At 40.6% G+C, this 25,004-nt stretch overlaps 1 protein-coding gene across 3 annotated transcripts in view; it reads right to left on the bottom strand.

Moving 5' to 3' along the window:
* Positions 1–512: 512 nt before the first annotated feature.
* The window catches only part of top2b (DNA topoisomerase II beta), a 28,178-nt gene continuing 3,686 nt past the window's right edge, over positions 513–25,004 (bottom strand). Inside the window, exons 3-36 of one of the 3 annotated variants that reach the window (XM_035182520.2) lie at positions 23,870–23,960; positions 21,791–21,854; positions 19,917–20,062; positions 19,718–19,815; positions 17,976–18,188; positions 17,396–17,569; positions 17,178–17,279; positions 16,939–17,076; positions 16,700–16,838; positions 16,381–16,538; positions 15,017–15,142; positions 14,814–14,924; positions 14,456–14,561; positions 14,217–14,326; positions 13,354–13,446; positions 13,001–13,115; positions 12,746–12,867; positions 12,340–12,488; positions 11,935–12,166; positions 11,399–11,533; positions 10,999–11,199; positions 10,720–10,915; positions 10,537–10,628; positions 10,140–10,295; positions 9,833–9,916; positions 8,488–8,682; positions 8,256–8,409; positions 6,132–6,290; positions 4,886–5,093; positions 4,579–4,658; positions 2,972–3,076; positions 2,554–2,694; positions 2,374–2,459; positions 513–1,000 (exon numbers count right to left, since the gene is read on the bottom strand). In XM_035182520.2, the coding sequence (XP_035038411.1) occupies positions 809–1,000; positions 2,374–2,459; positions 2,554–2,694; positions 2,972–3,076; positions 4,579–4,658; positions 4,886–5,093; positions 6,132–6,290; positions 8,256–8,409; positions 8,488–8,682; positions 9,833–9,916; positions 10,140–10,295; positions 10,537–10,628; positions 10,720–10,915; positions 10,999–11,199; positions 11,399–11,533; positions 11,935–12,166; positions 12,340–12,488; positions 12,746–12,867; positions 13,001–13,115; positions 13,354–13,446; positions 14,217–14,326; positions 14,456–14,561; positions 14,814–14,924; positions 15,017–15,142; positions 16,381–16,538; positions 16,700–16,838; positions 16,939–17,076; positions 17,178–17,279; positions 17,396–17,569; positions 17,976–18,188; positions 19,718–19,815; positions 19,917–20,062; positions 21,791–21,854; positions 23,870–23,960 (4,671 nt within the window). In that variant the 3' untranslated portion in view covers positions 513–808. Of the gene's footprint in view, positions 1,001–2,373; positions 2,460–2,553; positions 2,698–2,971; positions 3,077–4,578; positions 4,659–4,885; positions 5,094–6,131; positions 6,291–8,255; positions 8,410–8,487; positions 8,683–9,832; positions 9,917–10,139; positions 10,296–10,536; positions 10,629–10,719; positions 10,916–10,998; positions 11,200–11,398; positions 11,534–11,934; positions 12,167–12,339; positions 12,489–12,745; positions 12,868–13,000; positions 13,116–13,353; positions 13,447–14,216; positions 14,327–14,455; positions 14,562–14,813; positions 14,925–15,016; positions 15,143–16,380; positions 16,539–16,699; positions 16,839–16,938; positions 17,077–17,177; positions 17,280–17,395; positions 17,570–17,975; positions 18,189–19,717; positions 19,816–19,916; positions 20,063–21,790; positions 21,855–23,869; positions 23,961–25,004 lie in introns of all 3 variants that reach the window. The other 2 variants (XM_035182521.2, XM_035182519.2) reach the window with 2 other exon arrangements.

Genomic DNA, 25,004 nt, shown 5'->3' on the forward strand with positions numbered 1-25,004 from the left:
AATTTGTTTAGCAGCCCAGAATGGAGAAGTAATATATTAAAGACGAACGCTATCACAGATAGTTGCCTTTTTCATCAAAAAAATAAAAAGAGACCTTGTATTACTAAAGTGGGAAATGTACTGGAAACAGGAGTTACCATGGTAACTCAATCTATCATGAATTTAGGGTATTATCTTCAAAAGCCGTTTGAATGGGGAGTTTATATATCGTATTTTTAGTTGTGTATTTTCCCTTCTGAATTATATACACTTGAACATTTGTTGATATTCCTAATGGCCTCATCTTTTACCTCTACCATTATTTCTCTCTGGCATGATGTTATCCGCTTTCTAGCTTGTTGTCCAGACGCTGATTTGTAATGTTAATATTAGCATCCATGTTGTCATTGCCTAGCAGCAGTGTGTTCACCACTTACCCACTTGAGCACCAAGCACAACGTGTATATAAGAATGAAAGTGAGCCCTTCTATTTGCAACAGGTGATGAATAAAAGAATCAGGCCAGAACAAACATGACATTTCATTGTTTACTTTCAACTTCATGTTCAAAAAGTTACATAGTATTTTAACAATTAAAATGTGCTGAAGCACAGCGTCCTACACATCTAAAAGCCACTTGGGACAAATACAGAACATTTCAATGAGCATAAAAAAGAAACCTGTATATGTATAATAAAAAGTGTAAAACACAGACACAATAAAAATCATTAAACATCACCATTAATGTAAATAAAATGAAACAGGAAATGTACAAAAGTCTGTGGTAGCACAGAAGGAGGAGTGGGTTTTGAATGTAACTGAAGTTTGCTTTAATCGAACATGTTGTCGTCCTCGTCATCTTCCCCGATGTCCGACTCGTGGAAGTACTTCACTTCTTTCTTGGCCCGACCCGGCCGATCACGGGATGGCGCACTCATCGCACTCATCGCACTCAGGCTGTTGTCGTTGTCGTCCTCGTCCTCCTCATCATCAGATGGAGGTTTCTGGGGTTTCTGCGAAGACTGAGGAGGTATTAGAGTTACCATTGAAAATATAACCTACATTTCAATTTACAAGATTGATCAAAGAATCAAATGTAAAAAATACTATAAATAATGCGAGTGTAATACTATCATGTATTCAATCATCAGATTATAATTACTTGTGTTTGAATGCATTTTATTGTTGTATCAGAGATAGTTTTACTATTTCATATACTTGTGGGTACTTTATAACTATTAATCATATTTTGTAAACTGATCACACATATCTTTTAATGTCAAATAAATGTAGTTGAGGAAAATTACAATGTTTTATTCTGAACTTTGGTGGGACAGTAGGATGAAATGAAAAAGGTAAAGAACATTCGACCACTAACTTTCTGGCCAAATGTGTCTGAGGAAAGGACCAACATGAAATGTCGGGTAACGGAAGTCTACATTGAATTTGTAATCAGATTGATAATTTTGCTTGTGTGTATGTTAATCATATAATTATTGATTCAATAGATGTAAATCCCAGGAACCCTTATACTGCTCCTTCAGATTAGCTGCAGTTTTCCAAGGTGAACCAATGGTCTTAGGCCTTGTCTAAGCTAATGCAGACATTTGTTGAACAGATATTTCCCCCTTGGGTTAAAAAAAAAAAATATCTCTGTCCCAATAAGAACACAAAAAGGACTTAAAATGCTAAAACATGCATTCCAGTCCAACTGAAGCCAATAAAGTCTACAACAACAATCCATCGCATACCAGAGAGGAACATTGTGGTCCAATGTTCAATGAGGCCAACGTCTAAGAATGTCACTGATGTGGAGCAGTTATGCTGAATTTAGCTATTAACTTGAAATTAGACCTACCAGTGCTAATCAAACGTAAAACTGATAAATAACCGACAATGTAAAAAAAACAGTGGACATGCATGAATTGAGCTGTCAAATGTCATTGTTTCCTGTACACATGGATACACAGGAACCACAGTATTTAAGCAAATCTGCACTTCAGAAGGCGTTTGTAAAAATCTCTGTTTTAGTGACTTAAAACACTGTTTGCATTTGGACAAGAGGCCCAAACCAGACGAAGCAGTTTTGCCAAGTATCTGCATTTGTGTTATTGTAATTTGTGTTGTTTTATTTCATATGAACTACAGTCATTATTAAAAGATCTGAAATCATTTTGGGTGAATATTCTTAAATAATAGATGAAAAAACTATTTAACATTATATTGGCAGCTTCGGGTATTTATATATTTATTCTAATGAAAGAAGATTAAGACCTACAGTATCTGACAGTCCCTGTTAATGTAAAAACAGCTAAAAATGTCTGTACATGCATACACACAGTAGCACACAGGTCAAAGCTCCACGCTGCATCTATAAACACAGGGAGAGACTCACTCTGCTGGCAGGTTTGTTCATTTTCTTCATTGGATTGTACTCGTCTTCAGAGGCAGAGCCCTTCCTCTTCCTCCCTCGACCTTTACCTGCAAAGAGTCAACCAACCAGGACAAAACGTGACCAAAAACTCACAAGGATAAACATCTATTTTCTGTGATAATGGTCAAATCTTCGGTGTACCTTTGAGAGCTGAAGCTGGTGCTGGTGCTGGCTTTTTGGACCCGGTGTCCGAGTCAGAGTCCCATATGGATTTATCTGGCTTCTTTGCTTTTGGTGCTGGTGACTTCTTAGGTTTGGGAGCTGCATCGGAAGGTTTCTTAGCTGCTGTAAATCACAAATAACAAGCTGCTCATTAAATCATTCCAACACAGGCCTTGACCACTTCACTTCAAGCACCTATATGCTGGCAGATTTTCTCCTCACCATTTCTATTTTGTTCATTATATTAATATCACTATGTACATAAAAATGGACTTTCCATTTCCACTCTGAGTGTCAGTGAACTGATGAACATGTCAGTCATCTCTTTCTGGTGTCACTGTGCAGCAGCTGTGATGCTGCATTAGAGCTCCCTCTGCTGGACGTCAGTCAACATTACCTTTCTTTGACGGCAGTAGTTTGTCAAAGGCAGAGCTGCTGGAGTAGGTTGAGAACACGGGGCCGTTGTTGTCGTCGTCGTCTTCACTGTCTGACTTGGACCGATCTACAAAACGCAGACACAAGACAACTTAACGAAGCCATTCATTAATTGCACTTTCGTATCATGGCCAGTGATGCTCTGCAGACTTGATGTAAACATGATGCTCCCCCTTACATCTGCTTTGACTTGGATTTATTACATAACATTTACGTAACTGTGGCTTCATTACAGATGCTGCTGTTGTACTGAAACAGTCACAACTTATTGCGTGACAGGTTTCTTAAATGGCTGCATGGTTTAGTGCCAGAAGATGCAGCCACTGGTTTTTGTTAACACTTTACTACAAGTTAGAATATGTCACTACATTTAATTTGTTTTATTTCAAACGGAATTGAAAATGTTTACTTTTGTGTCATATTGAAACATGTTTCTATCTAATCCCGTAAGTGCTACCTGAAAATGAACTTGTATTTTACCCACATAAGTCTCTTTCCCACTGGTCAAAAAACCAAGTAACATCTGGCTTTTTTCTGCTATGGGAATGTTTATAATGTGTAATTACTCCTGTGTCTGGGATTCTGCAGAAGACACAGTTTCTTATCGGCTACGGCTCCGATCGGCACTGATGGAAACAAGACACCGGGGTGAACACACTTATTTGTCGAGACAGCGAGGTGAGCGAGCGCCTCAGTTTTCTGTACGTCTGTGACATCGGAGAACAAACTCGGCAAACTCCTCTAATGGTAATGGGAAAGGAGTCAATCACCTTTTTGGCAGCTTTATCCACATACAAAAAAAAAAACTGCATATACCCACTTATGTTGGTGTAAAAGAGGCACTAGTGGTTTCAGGAAATATTCACACCCCGTGTCTACTTTAAACTGGATAAAAATGCAACTTTCGTTCATCAACCAACAAAGACCCATAATAACAGTGAAAATGATTTTGGACACTCGCTCATTTATATCTCGGGGGCACAGTGATCTGTCTGGAACCACCAGGACTCTCCAGAGAGTTAACTGTCCAGTCAAACTCAATAAGTAGGAAAAAAAGGACCTTGGTCAGGGAGACCAAGAAACTGACGGTCAACGTGTCAGTTTGTTCTGTAGAGATCAGAGAACCTGCCAGAAAAATGACGTCCCAGCAGAACTCCATCAACCAGGGCCTTTATAGTAGAGTGTCGGCATAGAAGCCACTTTGAGCCATTTTTCAAAACCAGTGTAACTTAATTTCTAGTATTGCATTATGGGTTGTTTGTAGCATTGATGTAGCTAGGCTTGCGTGTTTTCAAGTCTGTTTCTAGCGAGTCCCTCAGACAGTGTCCCCAAGCTTTGGTTCAAAAGAAAAGTCCACACTATTTAAATTGTCTGTACAACAAAAGTTGAATAGAAAACCGAATTAAATATGAATAAAAATTAATTTATAATTTAAAGCCAAAATAAGTTGAAGATTAGTTTATTAATCTGCTGTTCCTAATAATGAAACGGTGTTAAATGATTGGATTCACTCAGCATGTTCCACAGAAGGGGAGTATGACTGCACACAGAAACGGAGCCTCTACTCACCACTGTCATTGCTTTTTTCAGAGAAGGTCTTGGAGGAGAAGATGCTGGTTGTCTCTTTCTTTTCAGCTACAGGTGCAGACCTTTAAAAACAAACAAACCAAAAGAAGCCTTAATAATGAACAGACAGTGGGGAGGGGACAGGATGTGAGGGGAGAGAGGGAGGCCGACGTACAACAAAGATGTCAGGCTGGACGTAAACCAGCGTCATAGAGATTACTGAAGCACATGTAACAGTGCAATCCAACTGCCAGTCTCCATGTCAACACATTGTCTCCAGTCCCGTCTCACTTGTAAATGATTTTCTTACGTGGTCGTTTTTTCGGGAGGAGGGTAGGAGTCTTCATCCTCATCGTCCTCTTCCTCATTATTGTCGTCGAAGCGTTCCTTGGTGTCAGACGAAGGGAAGGTATCTTTAAATGACCTCACCGGAGAAGAAGCCACATTGTCGTCTCCGTTCTCCTCTTCCTCTGCCTCCTCCTCCTCCGAGAAGTCAAACGTGTATTTTGGCTTGGAGGCTGAAAGACAAACAGCAGAGTGTGCGTCACACCACGGTTTTACTGCAGAGGGTTCCACTGCCTCGTACAAGCATTAGTTTCAGCTGGGTTGCATCAGACGACACTCAGACACTTGAAGCCGGCAGAGGATAATCAGCCTGAGGTAACCAAAGCCGACTGACTTCGTATTCTAACAGGGAGGAACGCTGCATTTGTTGGGGATTATTTTCAGTCATGGATTCATCCACATTTGGTGGTGTAGTGACAGTGAATGAAGGAGCAAGTGGAGATAAACTTCAGTGTGAGTTGATGGTAGTCAAGAAACACTCATGTGTGTTTCATATTTTGTTTGACGGAGACACAGATGAATGATAGAGAGACTGACAGATGATAAAGCAGATATATGCAAGAAGAAATATGCAATGAATGAACAGAGGAAATACACCATTTCCTTTCCAATTTGTTTTTTATACAGGCAGGTGCTTGGTATTGAACCGCCGACCTCCTATTCTACCTCCTGAGCCACAGTTGCATTGTGTGTGTGTACAGATATCTTTGTGAGGACCATTGTGTGTGGGTGTGTGTTTGTGCATGAGCATGTCTTTCTATAGTTCTGAGGGCCAATTCAAAGGGCTGAATGAGGGTTAAGACTTGGTTTTAACCAATTAGCTGAAGGTTAGTGTTAGGGTTAGGCATTTAGCTGTGATGGTTAAGGTTAGGGTAAGGAGTTAGGGAATGCATTATGTCAATGAGTGTCCTCACAAGAGAGACAAGTGTGTGTTTTTATAACAGCAGAAAAATATTTTTGCCGGAGTCCAAAGTTTTGTCTTAGGATTGATCGGCTTAGACCAACAGCCCAAACATCAAACACGCTTAGTTAACTTTCTGAATGTAACCTGGAAAAAGATAAAATTCTCTCAGGCAGAAAAACAAAAAAGAATCCTTTGATGATTTGATTATCAATATAGTTTCTGATAAACGTTCTGTTAATATCAAATAACTGTCACAGTTCAGCACTAGATTTAGCGATAGTTGGTGCGCCTGAGGGCCCCGTCTTACCTGATGCCCTGAAGGACTTGGTCTCTCTGGGGATGAGCGGCTCGCTGTTCTCCAGGTCACTCTCAGAGTTGGACTCATCCTCAGACCAGGGGTTTCTCTTCTTCACCTTCTTGGCGGGGGTACCTTTGGGTGTTGCCGGTTTTCTTGCCCTAGGAGCGGCTGCAACACAGAGCACAGCAGAACCAGACTGTTAACTGTCAGTATTGTCACTGAGAACTGAGGCGCTCGCTGCTCAATATTGGATTAGTTCTCTCATTACACTGCAAAACATCAAAGAGGCTTTGGGCACAAACTATTCTCAAAGCAGACAGACACAGAGCCAACGCTGAATCATGTCTGGAAAGTTGTGTTTCACAAATATCAGTCTACACTGATTAATTATTTATCTGCTGATACAAATCCAAAACAGCGTATAACCAGTGTTGAGCCAGTTCACACTTACAAAGAACTAGTACAAAGTTGAAAGAGATGAAAATGAACTGGTTCACGTTCATTTGGTTTGTTTTTTATTGTAATGGTTAGGATTTAGGTGACAAACTTACGATCATGTATTTAGTTATTAATCGATGGTGTGGGATCATGAATGTGGATTCTCGGTCACTTTAACACTGAGTCCTGACTGTGAGCATCACATCTTGCGTTGTACTGAGCACAACATGTTTAAATGCAGGCTCCTAAACTCTGGAGCGAGTCAAAAGTATTCAACATGCAGATGGGGAAGACTGAGGATTGAACCACCGACCTTCTGGGTGGAGGACAAACACTCTACCCCCTCAGCCACAGCCGGTTGTATGCTCTGTTCATATTTTAATCATCCAAAACTGCAGGATTATTAAATTCAGAGACAGCTGTGATGTCCTCGATCTATAGAATTTAACAGAATTATTATTATATGCTCGTGTTTGTACTGGGATGGTTCGATTTTGTCGGTCGATCTGTGTGATACTGGACTCAGTTCAGCACAAAGATCACAGATCAATAGACTCTACTGTATATCAGCTGATCAGACATCACTGAACCGTCGCTTCCTCCTCACCCTTCCATTCGCGTGCATCCATCACTCAGAATCAAGCACCAGTGTCACGGCAGTATTTATTTATTTAGAGCAACCGGACCGATTCCCTCACATCAGTGGATCCTAACCTCCACTCTGGGATATTATTTGGAAAGATTCTTCATTTCTTGTAAGTGATCTCCAGTGCGCTCTGTGCCTCTGTGCGCCTGATGGCTCAGTCCCGTTCACTGCAGTGATTTAATACATGCACAGTGTTAGAAGATATTATTAAAACCTATTAATGACTTGGCTCTGTAACTCCGCTGTTTAAAGGAATCTGAACGTAATTTGCTGTAAGTTGTTTTATATATTTTTCAATTAAAAGGTTCGTGTGGAACAGAAATGTCGCGCGAGCACAACTAAAGCTGTTGGTTTTAATGTAAATGATGAAGGGGATCAATAATCTGGCTTCAGCTCATCACCTCAAGTCTGCACCGCCACTTTACCATCTCCAAAACGTTCATATGCATGGGTCAGAGTTTGCGTGGAAATACGCAAATCTTCCCGTCAATTTAGTTTTTATAAATCCCAACATTTGCGTGAGAAGTGGCGTACGCACGTTTCAGGTCCCGTTTTGTGCGTACGCAACGGTTATAAATAAGACCCCAGGTCCTGATAACTTGTGATGAGTGTTGGTATTTATTAGTTAAAGTGAGTGCAGGTCAGCAGGAGAGTGGTGGTAGGACACAGGAAACTCCAGCATGGCACACTGCAGTCAGGGGCATGGGGGGGCGGGGCAGGGCCTTGTGTGTGAGTGTGAAAGTTAAAGTTCATCATTTCTAAACTGATTCATTCATTCAGCATTCACCAAGAATATGAACCCGTTCAATGAACAATGAACACTGCTTATAACTTCTTACGAGCTCACGAACTGATTGACAAACATTAATTTTCCTCAACCTTGAGTAAGTTTCACCTCAATAACATTGTAAGTGAGAAAAATGTACCCTTTTCCATATTTGGCCTTTTAAATAAACATATTTGGATGGAAACACGAGAGATAAATCCAGGTCGAGCAAAAAGAGAATGATGTCAACATGTTAGATGAAACAGATGAGGAAGGTGCTGACCAGGCTCTTTTTTCTCTTTCTTGACACGTGGAGCCTTCGCTTTGGGAACAGAATCTTCTCCCGTTGCTCCTGTTGCTCCCGTTGCTCCCGTTGCTCCCTCTGCAGCCAAACCCTCATCATCAAACTCCAACTTCATCGTCACATCTGCGTCACCCTGAGACAGAAACACAACTTGTAACAAACCATCCTGACATTACTCTCTTCAGCTGTGAATTACATCAGCAGATGTTACCTTCTTCTTCTTGGTCAGTTTCTTGGCAGCGTCAGATTTGAGTGCTTGGGTCGGAGGCGCCACTCTGCGGCCATACGGTGACGGCATGGTCTCCTCCAGGTTCAGCTTCTTCGCTCTAGGTTTGCCAACTTTACCCTTCACCAGTTTGATGGCCTTTCCTAAACTCTGGTCCTCTCGCTCCTGAGCCTCCACTTTCTGACAGATATCACAAAGCAATATTTAGAAGACGACTTTTAACATTTATCATAACAGCATAACCTGAGAGGAATTTCTTCCTCTGAACTGCTGGAAGCCTTTTAAAAACAGTGTGAAACACTGGTTCAGTAGAGGTGACCATACTTTCCGCATTCCGTGTCCCCTTGGAGTTGCATACTTGTTATAGTCAAACGAACATCCCTCACTGTTCATACTAAAATGAAGTTATGTGTTGGTCTGGCGTTGTGTACCCAAACCCACGTTCTATTCCAGTAGGTGGATATACTGTAACTGTAGCATGTGCAGTCGAAGCATAGTGCGACAGGTTGACTTTAGTATTTATATTACGGGTTCCAGCCACGTCTCTCCTGACATACAAGATTTGTGATTAAGGAGATGCACGTAAAACATAAACCCTTCGCATTGATTGACATGTTTTTTTTAAAGAACTGCAACCAATATTTGTGAAAAACCAACATATTCATATATGTACAAAATTGTGCCACCAGTTAGCAAGGTCAAAAAATGTTGGCTGCATGCACCCTAGTGGACATGGGTGGATGACATTTACATCGCAAGGTCCATAGCAGACCCCAGTGGACGTTGAATTTTGAATTTGCTTTGAGTATGTTGGATTGACAGCAGGTTAAAGCAAAAGGTTTTACATTTGGGGGAATTTCAATATTTGCTTCTGGTGTGGAGTTCAATGAAAACACTGACATCTCGTCAGTTAAATAGGACGCTACAACCACAAGCCGGTCATATTAGCCACAACTAGCATGGCTCTGTCCAACGGTAACAAAACCACTTCTTTCTCTAAATTTCTTCTTTAATTTTGTACAGATCCGTTGATCAGTGAGCTCTGAAGGTGATAGAGGGTGAATGTTATTGCTTTTTCAACTTAGCCTGTTGAAAAAGGGTGAAATTAAAAAAATCTGCTGGATGATGTTGTTTTACTGATGGATCTTATGCAGTGAAAATGTACATGATATTGACTTTCAGTTAGTTTTATTACCATCTTAAAATCTGTATTAACAACTTGACAACAACTGAAAGCACATCAACCACTAAACAACCATTGACTTCTAACAGCAGAGTGAAAGTGGAAATGTTTGCTGAGATGACAATAAGAGGCAAAAACAAAACTTACATCCAGTTCCTCTATGAAGACTGCCAAGTCCTCCTTCCACAAATCATCAGAGGATTTCTTCTGGATATCGTTCAGTTCTCCTCTCTGCACATCAACAAACACATTCTCTTTGTTCATCGACATCAAACCCACTGAACAAAACACTTAACACTGATTGAGCTGGGGGCTGATTACTATTTCACGATCCACTGATTAACAAATAAATACAAACATACACTCTATAATTACAATCATCAAGTGTCTAGGATGTGGGTGTCCTGTGAGATAAAAATGAAAACAAACGTGAAATATAAAAAATGAGTCATACCTTCTGGTCCCTCTGTTTGAGCAACTCCTCCACCTTCTCTTTAGTCAGGCACCACAGAGGCATGTTAAGGATGTAGTTGAAGTTTGGCCCCGACGAGGAGCCGGAGTCCACTGAGCCGTCGCTATCATTTCCATCACGGTAATCTTCTTCCTGAGCCTGACAGAGAAGAACACAAACATTATACCGTGCTGCTTACTCCACTGCCCTGTTGATTAATGTATGGCACTTTGTTTCATGTGAGAGAATCTTCCTCGTGTTAGAAGTTGTTGCAAAGGTAACTATTAGGTGTCATCTTTTTCATTGCAATATATAACTATTTACACTACCTATAGTGATCCTAATTAAGTGAATGTGAATGTCTGTATGTAGATGTAAGTGTGAGGTATTTAAACAGTACCTTCTCCTGAGATTTGCTCCAGGCTGCTACTGGATCAGATTCATATCCTTTCTGGACCAGCATGCGAATCAGTTCACGCTTCGATTTGTTTTCTGTAAACATTAAAATTGAGGGTGAAAAAAAACTGGGAACACAGTCAAACAAACAATATTCAATTAACAGCTGATAGGAAGAGTTTTTTACCGATTGAAACTTTCCCTTCAATTTTCTCCAGGACAAAGCGAGCCTGGTTGGACAACTTGGAGGCCTCGGCTCCCAGGTTGCCCAGTAACCAGTCCTTCCTCAGTTTGTAGTACTGCAGGCGGAGCTCAAAGAACTCTTTGAGGATGTCTTGGACTGAATCGTACCTCTTCATACAACCCATGTGGTCGAACAGAACCTGAGGATAAAGTCATTTTAAAAAATCAGTTCACGCATCTCAAAACAGGAGTAGACCAAGCAGGAAATGGTTGAACACTTTACCATGGAGTTGCAGGTGAGGCTGGACTGCAGCTTGAAGACTTTGTGAAGACCAGCCGCCTCAGCCTGGGCCAGTTTCTCCTCAGACATGCGGACCACAAACTTGACTGTGGTGTCTGTGTGGTACTCCTTATAATCGTTGATGAGAGCTGGTGTTTTGTCAGTGCCCTGCAGCATGGGCTCCAGCACAGACTCCTTATAGGCCTGCACACAAGCGCAAACAAAAGTATTTACACTAGGACAAATATATAAACACAAAAGGTTTTAATATCATAGTAAACGTCTTATATCAAAAACACATTTCATTTTCTCCTGTAGAAGAAGTTAAATTAAACCCTACTTGAAAAGAAAAGGTGCAATATCATGCATTACAGGAGGCACAAGTAATGGAGCTGAAGTGTACCTGTGTCCATGTCCTGACAGGAAGCTCTATGATCTCAATGGTGTTTTTATCTATGACCGACACCTCTCCACTAACCAGGTACTGGTTCTGACCCAGCTCATGGATCACCCCTTTGAAGTTTTTGTAGCTGGGAAGCTGAATGAGGACAAACAAGGAGACAAAAATATTTTAACAAATACCACAAATTTTTACTTTTCACTTTGTTGTTTGACTGATTTTATGAAATGTGATGCCACATTGGATATAGACAAGTCTTTCCTTTCCATTAGTGAATTAAATAGGCTATTTAATTCTTCCAATGTCTCTAAAAGGCATGGTGAGGGATGGGTAGTTTTGATTAAATTTACAGATACAATAAAAGGGAAACTACCTCAGCTTTAAAGTTATGGACACATTTATATTGTAACTTTTATGCAGTGCATCATCATATCACCTCTGCCTACTCAATGTCAGAACCAGAAAACTCAAACAAAGTCATCCACCAAGTTGCTTGTGGTGTAAACACCAACTCAATCAGGAGTGTAATAACAGTTTACCATTGGCAGAGGGTCCTGGTGGTTGAGCATGCGGTTGATGTTGTTGACGATCTCTCGGACATCATAGTTTGGGATCTTACACGCCCAGCCTGTCCCGATGCCCTCAGCACCATTCACCAGCACCAATGGAATAATGGGAATGTACCACTCGGGCTCCACCTTCTGGTTGTCATCGTACAGGAACTTGAGCAGGTTGGAGTCCACTCCAGGGTACAACAGCTTGGCAAGAGGACTGTGGAAAAAAACATGACAACATGAGGAGACTGGCCACCTCCAAAGGGATTTTCCATTTGTCTATGTTTTTCGGGCCATTTGGAAATCCTGAAATGCTACGTTAACAAGAATGAACTAAGCTACTCGATGTAAATTTAAAAAATCGAACCAGTCTATTCATCATCGCTTTACCTGAGCATGGTAAAAATGTAACGAGGGCTGGCAGCATCTTTGCCTCCATTGATGCGAGTACCAAACTGGCCGAGAGGCTGCAGGATGTTCACGTTGTTACTGCCCACAAAGTTCTGGGCCAAGTTCACAATGGTCATCATGAGAGCTTGCTACACAGACAAAAGAAAAGTGGGTGATCAGTAATAGTGAACAGAAAACAGACAAACAAAGGAATTTCTCTTAATAAAACTCATCTTAAAGCGTGACAGAAATAGCCTTCCTAAACATATTTAAGACCTAGTATGCAGTATTTAAACATATTTAAGACTTTGGATATTAAATAGAAATCTCAAGCTAGCTTAATAACTACTCACCTATTCCATCGTTATAATTCAGTAAAATGTGTCATATGTCTGAAAGACCGTACCTCTCCATGATGGTAGGCTGACATCTCTGCCACTGAACCAGCCAGCTGTGCTACCTTCACTTCCCTCTTGTCGTTCCTCTTCATGCAGGTGTACAGCACTTTTCTCTGACCTGGCTTCAAGCCTAGAAAAATGCCACAAACAACGTCAAAGGGAGACTGTACCAGGATGGCTGAATGAAAACAATCTGTAAACTACACATCAGCCCTTTTCTAAAGTCAGAACACAAACGGAGTAAATGGAGTAAATATACAAACCATCAACCAAAGACGGGATTGATCTCTCATTGTCAGAGTTGGAGAACAAAATCAACTCTTTGTTGATGAAGTCATTGTAGGAGAGGTGTCTGGCCTGAGTTCCATATAGGTATTGCTGAAAAATAAATTAAAATAAACATCAATAAATGTACTTAAATCTGTGGTATAATGTGATAGCAGTGTGATTTTACATGATATCTTAGAGGATTGAGAACACTGCTTCAAATGTATGTGAGGATTTAAAGAATCTAAAGAATCCCCACAGAGGAAGCAGCACAGATATCAAACTAAAACATCTTCATACACAGACTATGTTTGTTCCTCTCATCACGCCTGTAAGCAAAGCATCAAACCTCTGGCAGGCCGTGCATCCTCCTCTGTCGTCTGTCTTCCATGAAGTTAGTCAGCCACTCCTTCCTGTCATCTGTCTTCTTCTTACTGAAAGCCTGAAACACAACGACGACAATTATGAGGGTCAGCCTGCAATTACTGAACAAAATATAATATTGCATGTTTATCTTGACTTTGTCATCTACATTACAAGTGTGAGAAATGCTTATTTACAGTGATACAATACAACATCTTTAAATTGTCCCTGCATTCAATATTAGTGCTTTCCCAAAAAAGGCGTCAATGAAATTTAAATAATTGTTATTGAGAAAATATACATTCAAAATATCTTCCAATTTTCAATGGAGGACTAACAACTCTACAACTATGTTAACATTACACAGAAAATAATTTAATTGCATTGGGGTGTATGAACATTTATTTTCTGTAAAAAACTAATTACATACAAAAATACATGTGTGTTTTTATATTGATCTATTATATTTTATTTTGATGAACAGTGGTTTACAGTACATTCTGCCATGTGAACCGCCCACTTTCTGATTAGAGGACGACCACTCTACCCCTGAGTCACAGCCTGATAAACAATTAGTGATCTTTAGAAAACACAAAGATAGTCACAAAAATAATCAGGTTTTGCTCAGAGGACTGTTGAACTGTTATCCTTTAAAGATCAACAAACATTGAAAAGCCAGAAAAATTGAAAGCATGGCTAATCATCTCAGAGGAGCTCATTCAGTGTTATAAAATTTTAAGTGTTTATGCTTTAATTAATGGTGATATTTGATTCTGTTTTACACTGGATATTGTTCTTCAGAATTTAGTTCCCCTACAGAACCTTATGGAGTTGTGTTGTTAAACTCACCAGAGTGATGGCAGCATCGTCCTCTGCGCCAGTGTATCTGAATGTGATGCGGTTTTTCTCCATTTCAGAAAAGTACTCTTTTGCCTCTTTACTTGTACTTGTTCCCAAACCTGGAAGATTAATGTAACATGATTAAATTGAATAGTTTTTCAAACAACTACAGAAGAGAAAATTGAATGTAATAAAACTGTTAATTTACCACGTTTACAATGATATGTTTAAAGACGTCAGTATCAAACCTTTGTAGTACTTTGTATGCCAGGTTTTAAAGTTCTCTGTCTGTTTCTTCCACTCATCAAACTCTGGGATACTGTAGAAGGACTGTTCCTGCTTGTTCTTGGTCACCTGTAGACAACAAATAAACATGGCTGAGCTCCAGATTTACAGTGCATATCTATATTTTGTGCAAATTAGTTTATCACACAGAATCATATCAAAAGAGCAGGCCAGGCAAACAATATCCCCTCCGTCACATGCTGCAGGTGCAGGTTGCTGTGCATTAAAGATGCACCGAATGATCTGTGTCTAGTGAAATTCACCAGCCTATTCTGTACTGTAGTTACCATCTGTACTGAAAATGCTTTATGTGTCTCTTACTTTGACGATGGGTGTGATAAACTCCTCCAGGAAGGTGTGTTTCAGCAGCGAGGGCCAGTTGTGATGGAAGAAGTTGATGAGCAGACCTTTGATATGGGAGCCATCTTGATCCTGGGACAAGAGTATAGGTGTTAGAAGCATACAACAGGATGATGGGCTTTAAGTTGTATTAAATCTGAGGGACTGTGCATGAAGCAGATTACCTGATCAGTCATGATCATGATCCTGCCGTAGCGTAGGGTCCTCAGTGACTCTGGGTCTTCATAGCTCTTCTTGTATTGAAGGCCAACGATTTTGATGATGTTATTAATCTCAGCATTTTCCATGATCTGTTGTCAAAAAGGGTGATGGGTCATAATAGAGCTTCAAAAAGGGAAGATTTCTAATGATAATATTTAATCACATAATTATGTAAAAGAAAAGTTGCTTTCAGCTCATAGATTTGACAAAACCAAAACAATTTGCTGGATCATAAAGCTGCAAAGGTATGCAAAAATTCCACATTAGTTTTTGAAGTGAACGTATATACAACCCCTGCAGCAAAAGCCCTTAGCTTTTCATCAGATGTTTATTTCACAGACTTTAAAAGTAGGATAAATAATAAATGGTAATTGCTACATATACAAAAGTCTCAGCACTTTACTAATTCAGTGCTTAGTAACTTTCTGTCAGAAAGATATCACAGGCGTTAATCACTGTTTGTAGCAGTGAAGAGTGTTTAAGATCTATCCGCAGATTTTCAATGATGTTCAGGTCTGGGGACTGAAGATGTCATTCCAGAAGCTCCTACTTGTGTTTCTTGAAGCCGGCTCACATTGCATGTTCGGTGTCCTTGTACCGTGCCGTATCTTGCCCAAGGCACTCGGAATGGGGGAGAAGTAAATAAACCCCAAGCGCAGCACAGGTCCCAAGAACCTCTGACCAGTTCAAATTGAGCGCATGTCAGCGGGGGAGTAAGGAGGGAGGACATGCAGCAGGGTTATAGGGCACGGTACAAGGACACCGAACATGCAATGTGAGCCGGCAACCATCCTGCAGCACCGGGTTTGTATTGTTCGGTACCGCCAGTACTGTAAAAAGAGAGCACTGTGACATTTTAACAATTTTGGTATCGACTATGTACCCAGGTATCGGTTCTCGTGACATCCCTTAAAACCAACATTGCAAGGTCACATCCACCACTATGTTGACAACATGTTTAATATTTTGACTAAAGACTGTGTGGTGTATTGATCTAGATGAGTGTGAAAGTGTGAAGTCTGATCCATTACACCATAAACCTTGTATTTTCTACTGAAAGTGTACTCGAGCAATCTTATATCGCACGTCCACAAAGCTGAAGGACTAAACTATCGAGCTCCAAAAATCCTGGATCTCACTCTTCCCATAATTCAATTTCATAGTGCCTTTCCTCAGGCCCTTGCTGCCAGGTGTACATCCACACCTTAAAAACCCCACAGCCCATAACTCACCTCTGCAGCTGTTTCCCTTCTGATAATTGATGTAATTCATTGACTGACTGTTATTTTGTTCACCAAGTGGTTATGAACATTGTCCAGTATCCCACCTGCTTGTGTGTTGCCTCTCGCACGTTTAGGATCTTTCCTCTTAGTGGAAACACTCCATAGCGGTCACGTCCAATGACTCCCAGTCCAGAGACCGCCAGGGACTTGGCTGAGTCTCCCTCAGTGAGGATGAGTGTGCACTCACCGGAGTGTTTGCCACCTAGGACACAAATACGAAATAGAGCAGTCTTTAGCACTGAATAATCTGTATATCAATTCAAAGGAGGAGATTCATAAAAAAATTGCTAATAGAATATTCCTTTCTTATGTCCATTAACATGTCATACAGAATAGTCTGACAATGACCCAGTGTTTACACACCAGCATCGTTGGCGTCGTCAAGCTTGGGGATGCCTTTGATCTTGCTGTATTTCACGGATGAGCACTTTTTATTTAGCTGTGTCTGAGCTTTGAACTTCACCCAGTTGAGTATACTCTCCACAATCCCACAGTTGGTTGCCTGTGGGGGACAAAAGAGACTTTTGAGTTACAGATGCCCAACTACTCTACAAGGGCAACTCAAAAGAGAGTGAGGAGTTAAATGAGGGAAGTGTTCTTACAGCGCGGACGAACTTATCTGACAGAGGACACTTGGACCCAAAACTTTTGGTCTGGAGTGTCATGTTCTCCTTGGTCTGGGAGTCAAAGGAGGGATTCTCAATCAGAGCGTTCACAAACACCCAGACATGGTTCTTCACCTGAGGCACAGATGAGAAAAAGGTTCATCAGCACACAACTACAGTGAGAACACTGCATTTACTTTGATTAGAAATGTTGCGCAAATAATCAGTTGAGCCACCTGGAAGGGTTTCACAGTCACTCCTGCCTTATTCTTCTTCTTCACCACTTCAATAAGTTTGGCCACAATCTGGTCCACCACATAGTCGATGTGTCTGCCACCCTGAAACAGACATATGCCCATGTTAAAAACACTCGTTTTTTTTTTACAATGAGCTCCTACGTCTAATTATTCCACTTCAACCACTTTTTACTCACTGCTAGTTCACTGCTACATACCTTGGTCGTGGCAATGCTGTTAACAAAGCTGATTTGCTGAAATCCTTTTTCACTCATGGTGAGGCAAACCTCCCAGCGATCATTCACAGTTTCATTGACCACCTTCAGGGCCACGCCCGTCTCATCCACTTTGTCCTTCACATACAGATCCACATAGCTACGGAACCCAGTGATCTTTGGAGGCAGGAGAGGTTCAGGTTAAGTGGGTTACACAAGTAAGCTGAATAAGACCATTTGACAACTGCTAGGAGGCCTGTTATTTGTTATGACCTCATTAATGTTAAGGTAGACAACAACAACAACAGCAGTGAAGATATTTGTATTAAATATCCTTTACTCCCAATCATCAAGAGTCATTAATTACAGAAAACCTGATTTCTGGCTCATATCTATGACACAATGACACATAGCTGGCAGACAAGAAAATAACTAAAATTTAAACATTTTTCTACATCAATAATCATCTGTCATATTCAGGTCTGTCACAGTTGAGACAAAAAACGTTAGTTAAACCTCAACACAAACATTAAAGCTAAGACAGTGTAGCAGGGAAGAAGTGTATAATGAGATTGACACTTACGGGTAACTTTTTGCCATTCAGTGTAACTTTAACTCCTTTGCAGGAGCCTGCTATATCATAAGCTCTGCGGGTAAGAAGAGCTACAATATCCTTGTCCAGCTTCTCCATCTTGAACTTGGACAGGTCTGGCTGAAATGTCACGCTGGTGAAATCCTCCCCATCAAAGAATTTGACCTTGGGGTCAGAAGTCTTGGTCATGTTGTTCTGCCACGTCTGAGGAAAACCAAACACAGGTTATCGCACACAAACTCTTGACTGAAACGTTTTTTGCTTCCACTTGAGTTAATAATTCTTGTGTTTTGTGCAGGACCCTTGTGAACTCAGAACACCCTTACTATGTCCAGTGCATTTAGACCCAACAACGGTGACAGAAAAACACCCTGTGTCTTCCCAGTTCTGCTCATATAACCCTCAGGGGCTGAAGCTCAAAACGGTGGTAATATACACAACCTTACCTCAGATATGACCAGATGTCAAAACCCTATAAAACAGTAATTCTTTCATTCATTATTCGTGTAATCACAATTATGGGGAAAGACAGTACAGGAGACCTCCTGAAATTACCAATAAAAAAACAAGCCAACACTAATATAGAGACAATTTTGAAGGGGACAGACCACAAAAATGATATTGATACAGAGATATTAACGCCAGGTATTTTATATTTGAAAAGAGAAAAAGGAGAACATTTTAAAACAGATACAAACATAATCTGTAAAATAAGATAGAAGAAGAAATAGATTTAAGTCTTAATTCATAACAATACTACTAATGACCAATTGATCCAGGGCCCTTGTATAACCTAGTTGCTGAACCCAGAGATGAGTTCAGCTCCAGAACAGCTGATCTCTTTTGTGCAACACTGGAGCTACAATATTGTCATTCACCATGTCAACATGAGGCCATATGTCTTTCCAACGACTGATTGATCATAGATCGGAGGAAGTGATGTTAGTAAAAACAGGCCATGGTAACAAATTCTTATCCAGTCTGAATCTTAACCTCTTAACCATGTCAACTCTTCCAGACGAGGGGCGACTCAAAAGCCGAATGTTCAACTTTCTTAAGCTGCATTTCAACTAAAAGGTATAGGAACTTTTTTCAAAGAAATAAAAGGCCCCTGCAGAGTATTGTTCACATGTGTGCAAAAATTTGTATAATGATGTATGAACAACTGATGGTGACAACAAGCCAGTGTTATATAAATCAAGCAAATCAAAGGCAGAAATAAAAAGGGGCTGTACAGGCTGGAGTACTCGACATATCAGGCATCTTCAGCTCTGAAAGCTCCACCCCAAAGATTTCTGTACTTCAGTGAAGAATTATCCCAAGAGCAGTGACTTTTTCGGCGGTAGAACTGTTTCCCCCTAATTTAGATCCAAGTCCCTGCAGTGAAATCAAAGTTCCTGTTCGTGGTTCCTTCAGAAAAAGGCCAGTGGTGAAAATGACGGTATACTTTTTCTCCCCTTCTCTCTCATCCCGTTTCCTGTCACTATGTCTATCAAAAACATAAAAGGCAAAAAGGCCCACTTTGATCTGGACTATTTGAATGAAGAATGGAGGAGAGAAGTTCTGTGTCAGACAGGGTCTTCAGGCTCAGCAGGAGACAAACTCAGGGTTTGTTGCAGAAAATCTGCCAGTGAGTAGGTTAGCTTCACAGAATTACCACAGTGACAGACTGAGCTCAAGTCACCTCAGTTTCCCTCAACTCTAAATAAAGAGTTGTATACAGTCCCCCTCACCTGTTTGAAGCTGTGTCTGTATTCCTTGCAGGCCGTTTCCACCGTGAACTTGGTACTGAAGATGTTGCAGAGTTTAGCACCGTACCCATTTCTCCCACCTGGGGGCAGATAAACATTTAGCGTCACAGAGGTTAAAGTTCATCTTTCTGAACTGACTTTAACGACCACTGATAAAATATGTCAAGACGGCTCCTCTCACCTGTGACCTTTTTCTCGTTATCATCATAGTTGCTGGAGGTGAGGAGGTGGCCAAAAATGAGAGCTGGGACATACATCTTCTCATCCTTATGCTCCACCACGGGAATTCCTTTACCATTGTTCCATATGGAGATGGTGTTGGACTCACTGGTGGAGGCAGGGTACAGGGAAATAGATGAGTTACAGAGGCGATATAAATTGTACCAGGACAATCTAAAATACTGTATATTCATATTTAAGACCAGGTATTAAACCTCAATAGTTTGGCCAAATATAATGTCAGATTGACACACTGTTACAGAGTGGAGACAGTGTTAGGCCGAGGTCTGTCTGACTGTATGCTGAACGCGTCAACACTCACAGTGAGAGCAATATCTACCGCGTTTATGTTGAATTGTAACTGCCTGGCGAAGACAGCAATACTTTGTTTAACTGGACACTGGCGCGGGCTAGATTTTCATTTAGTGCTGCCCATAGTGAGTCTGACTATGAGAGATGGTCAGTGTGTGTGTGTGTGAGAGAGAAAAACAGCAAGCGACAGCATGTAGCGAGCAATGTTATATATGCCAGGGGAGACTGTGGAGAAGATTAGAGCAAGTGATGTCACTTGCTGTGAAGGTGTGTGAGAGTAACTGAGTAGTATTGAGAGGAGCAGTGCAAGTTGGCGTGAGTCACAGAGGAGCAAAGCACAGTGAATGTTACGGGGCAGAAGCCTAGCGCTTGTCAGACCTGGACTTGAATTGACAAGTAGACTCCAGTTACTGTTTTAAATCAGCTTCAGATAGGTGAAACATTTAATCTTTTATGAGAACACATAAAAAAGGACACATCAAACTCATCTGAACCCAACAGTGAGCTGACAAACCTTAGGATGGGAAACCCAAGAGTTTTCAGTTCCATTCGCTGATAATTTCAGTCAAATAAGGAGTATGTTCATGCTGCGAGTTTAATATGTGGGTGGTTAATGAAAGAAATCCGTCATCGACACAGCTCCCATTCACCATAGAAAAAATGAATGAAGCTAGAAATATGAATGCATGACTAAAAGAAAGAGCAACAGCAGTGAAGACCTTGTGTTAGAGTGAAGAAGAGTCATAAACACTATATCCTTTCTTTATCCTTTCTTGTGCACAAATGTTTTACAGGAAATTTGACCTCTGTATTTATCTGCAAGTCTGGCAGCAGCCAGGGAAGTCTCATCCATTCTATTATTTAGCAGACTGAATGTAACGGAAGATAAAATGAAGCTGGAATCCTGCAGTATGTGACAGTAAAGACTTAACTTAGGATATTAATTTAGCTGTATCGTGATGGGGACAAAGTGCTGGTTGCATCAAAAGATGAAATTAAACAGATCATTCAGGAGGTTTATCAACAGAAGTAAAACAGGGTATAATGTTGCTCTTTAATAAATATCTTCAACATCTATCATTGCACTCCCTCCCAGGTACGGCTTGGTTTGCGGTTACCAAAAAAAACAAAGATATTTGAGTGGTTAATAAGCTCGCCCAGTGGAGAGGAGCATTAACTTCTCTATAAAACCACATTAGCAGCAGAGACCAGAGGGCTAATGGTATCATTTATACAGCGGGGGGACATTAGAGAGAGCGGCGGCTCAGCTGAAGGACATGCTGCTGTTTAAGCAGTCAGATGTGGAAGCAGTTGACAGGCTGGAGGTGAACCGCATATAAAACAAGAGCTCAGTGCGATTCAGAACAGGCTCATTATACTGTATACTGCCGGGATCCATGACTCAAACCCCCTCCATCTACTGCATGTTTTCACCAAACCCTGGAGGCCTGGAACTGATAGTACTTCATTTTGACAGAAGTACATATAGTGTCTGATAATTATATCATGAAGCAGTGCACTCACGGGTCGACGGTGATCTTAATGGCTGTCATGTTCTTGTCCCTTTGTTTGTTGTCTGATGCATTGACTGGCAAGGGGAAGAAAACAGAAAAATATTTGAACATTCACAAGTAGCTTTCATTAAGCAACATGAACAAGGGCCTGATAAGAATGATTATTTTCATCGTTGATTATTCTTTCGATTGTTTTTGGATCTACTGCCTGTAAATATATCAGAAAATGGAATCTGAATTGCTGAGCCCAACGTGACGTCTTCAAATAGTCCAAGAATACATTTTTTAAATACCCTATAAAGTGGACTAGCTGCATTCCACACAGTGCATTGTGAAAGTAGTGTACAACTGATGGTCATCATGGTAACCGCGCAATATTTACCATCATGCAATCCGCTTGTGCCATAGACAGGATAAAAAAAAGGCAGAGACAAAAGAATAGAGGACAGCAAGTCTCAGCCTTCTACTCCCTCATATTCTTATTGTAAATATAAGAATTATCATGAGGATAAAGACGGATGTGTTTATATTTGCCAGTATTTTCAGACTGATTTTACAATAGTCAATTTTAGCAGCACAAATTGCAGCAATTAAGTTTATTTCTACATTCATACATGGTCAACCAACGTGCTTTTTACCTAAAAGTATAAATATTAAGCATAAAATAAACATTTAAAATTTATTATGGGATTTGCCATCGGCCAACGTTGTTGTTTTTGTACGTCGTAAATAATTTAATTACCGGGCCGGCGCAGAGAAAATGCACAGAGTGGTGTCTGGAAGCGCTTTTTTACATTTGCAGGGTGATATCAGACACAGCCACTGACAGTAACACCATATGACCAAACTCTGAGAGAGTCCATCTAAGGAGCAGAATAAACAATTAACACCTATTCCAATTATTTCTATGATGCTGACCTTCCGAAAATGGCCACAAAAATTTAACTGGCTCATTACTTGGAATTAGAAGTGGCCCTCATTTCACACGTCACATTTGATTTGATTATAATTCAATAGACCTTTATTTACATTTACAAATCTGGTCGCATCTGTCCGCGTTTCCCTGCCCTGCAAATAATTCCGTCTGCAAACAGTTCAATCCCCCATCAGGTAAGGTAAGTGTGTGGAACCCAACAGGGTGTTCCGTTATATGAAATGTAATTGTCATACAGTAAACTGACTCTGTTTGGGTCTAGAACAGATGGCAGACAAGAAACTACATCTGAAAATATCACAGAGGGCTCTGGGTTGTTGTGATGGGTCTTTTTTTCAGTAGAACACCATTAAATTAAACAGACTTAACAGCAGATTGATGCCTCGCTCTGAAAATGTGAGAAATAATAACCATTTTGATAAGAGTAACTACAGTGTGGACATAACAACTGATCATAAATCATGTACGGCCCAACTTGGATAAGTTTAGTAAACAAAACAAAGAAAGAAATTGTAATTTCACACAGGCTTACGGTCACTGTACCTTTTATATTAGCTGAGAGGGATCCTGCCTTAAAAGTAACTCGTGTAATTACTTGGACAGTGATCATTTTCAGACAATGGAACGTGTCAAACACAGGCTGAGAGGGTTGAGTATGCAGATCCTTGACAACACTCCCACATGGCAAGAACCGGGGCACCTCAGCAGGGCAGCATTACGCCTACATTTTACTGAGTCATTAAAAGGAATATGTAACACAGACTGTACAACCGCTTTTTTAGCCTGTTTTCATCCAGTAAAAGCTGACTGTGCATGCTTGCATTTCCACAGTAAAAATAAATGAGACTGCAGCTCTGACCGTGAGCTGCCACAAACACTGAAATGATTTTTCACTCCTCTTTTTTCACAGAGATCTCTATTCATGCTGCAAACAGAGCCCACATAGACACGCTCACACAGGGAAACTAATCTCTCTGTACAGTCCTAGATCAGTGCTGCTGAGCGCAGCCAACACCACAGTGTGAGCGATGCTGACATTTTTATAGACTTCAATATTCCAGTTAGAGAGGGACAATCTCAAATGACAAATGAACCATTATATTAACTGTGTAGATGAGAGTGTCAGAGGATGATGAGCAGTGTGTGTTCGCTTACCAAGAATTTCATCAAAGATTTTGTACAGCCCGGGAACGTAGGTGATTTCCCTCTGGTTCATGCCGATTTCTTCATCAAAAACCCACATTTGCTGAAAAGTAGAAAATAAAAACAGGATAAGAGACGTGAGACTCAGAGATCAAGTGTAAGCATATTTTTTTTATTCTGAACTATTGGTTGGACACCTCGTCACCCTAAACTCAGGGAAAATCGATTGTCATATTACTCAATAAGGAAATGAACTGTTAGTTGCTGTCCTAAAACCTGCAAACAATTATTTTCTGTCAAAACTTAATTGACTACTTGTTTCAACTGAATTTAAACAAAGCTGTTGTTACCACCCCCAAGGAGGTTACATTTTGACCCGGTCCGGTTATTTGTTTGTCAGTGGGATTACACACAAACTTTCCCGAAATTTGGTGGAAGGATGGGATAATGGCCAAGAAAGAACCCTTTAAAGCTCATGACTGAAACAAAAACATTTTCTGACAAGTACAGCGGAGGATTATCCTCAGAATTGCGTTCAGACTTTTTCCTGAGATTGCCTTGAACAACGCAGCGGGAGATTCTCTTCAACGTGTTCACAACAACACAGAAATCTCCAGAGCCTTCAGGTGAGTGCAGCATGCAGAGGCAGGACATAACTTACTAATGCAGTAGCGGAGATCACAAGTTTTTGTTTACAGCACATCGACAAGAGCGTCAGCATTTTTTAACCAAAAAATCCCTTAATATCTTCGCCACTTCGAGATGTTTCTTTTTTTTTATATATATATATATATACATTTGTTCACACATATGAGGACTGTTACAAACAAAGCCATGATGCTCACACTATGTTCAGCTTGTGAAATTAGTCAACGCTGGAAGTATTGCATTACAGAGAAGTTGTTGACTGCAACATGCTGCTTCACGGTCTTGTTAGTGTCAATCCAATATTCAAATGTCTTCACAATATTTGTGACTTCCAAATGATCTATGTGATAATGAGGCATCCCCTTGGTTACAGAGAACTGTGGCATCTCATGACTGGTTATATGCAGAAACACAACACATATGGATGAGGGAATATTTTGTCTGCCTTGTTTTTCTACTGACTCTGCTGGTGTAATGCCACACTTCACAGTTCAGATAG

The sequence above is a fragment of the Hippoglossus stenolepis genome, chromosome 17, assembly GCF_022539355.2.
Source record: "Hippoglossus stenolepis isolate QCI-W04-F060 chromosome 17, HSTE1.2, whole genome shotgun sequence".
NCBI lineage: Eukaryota > Metazoa > Chordata > Actinopteri > Pleuronectiformes > Pleuronectidae > Hippoglossus > Hippoglossus stenolepis.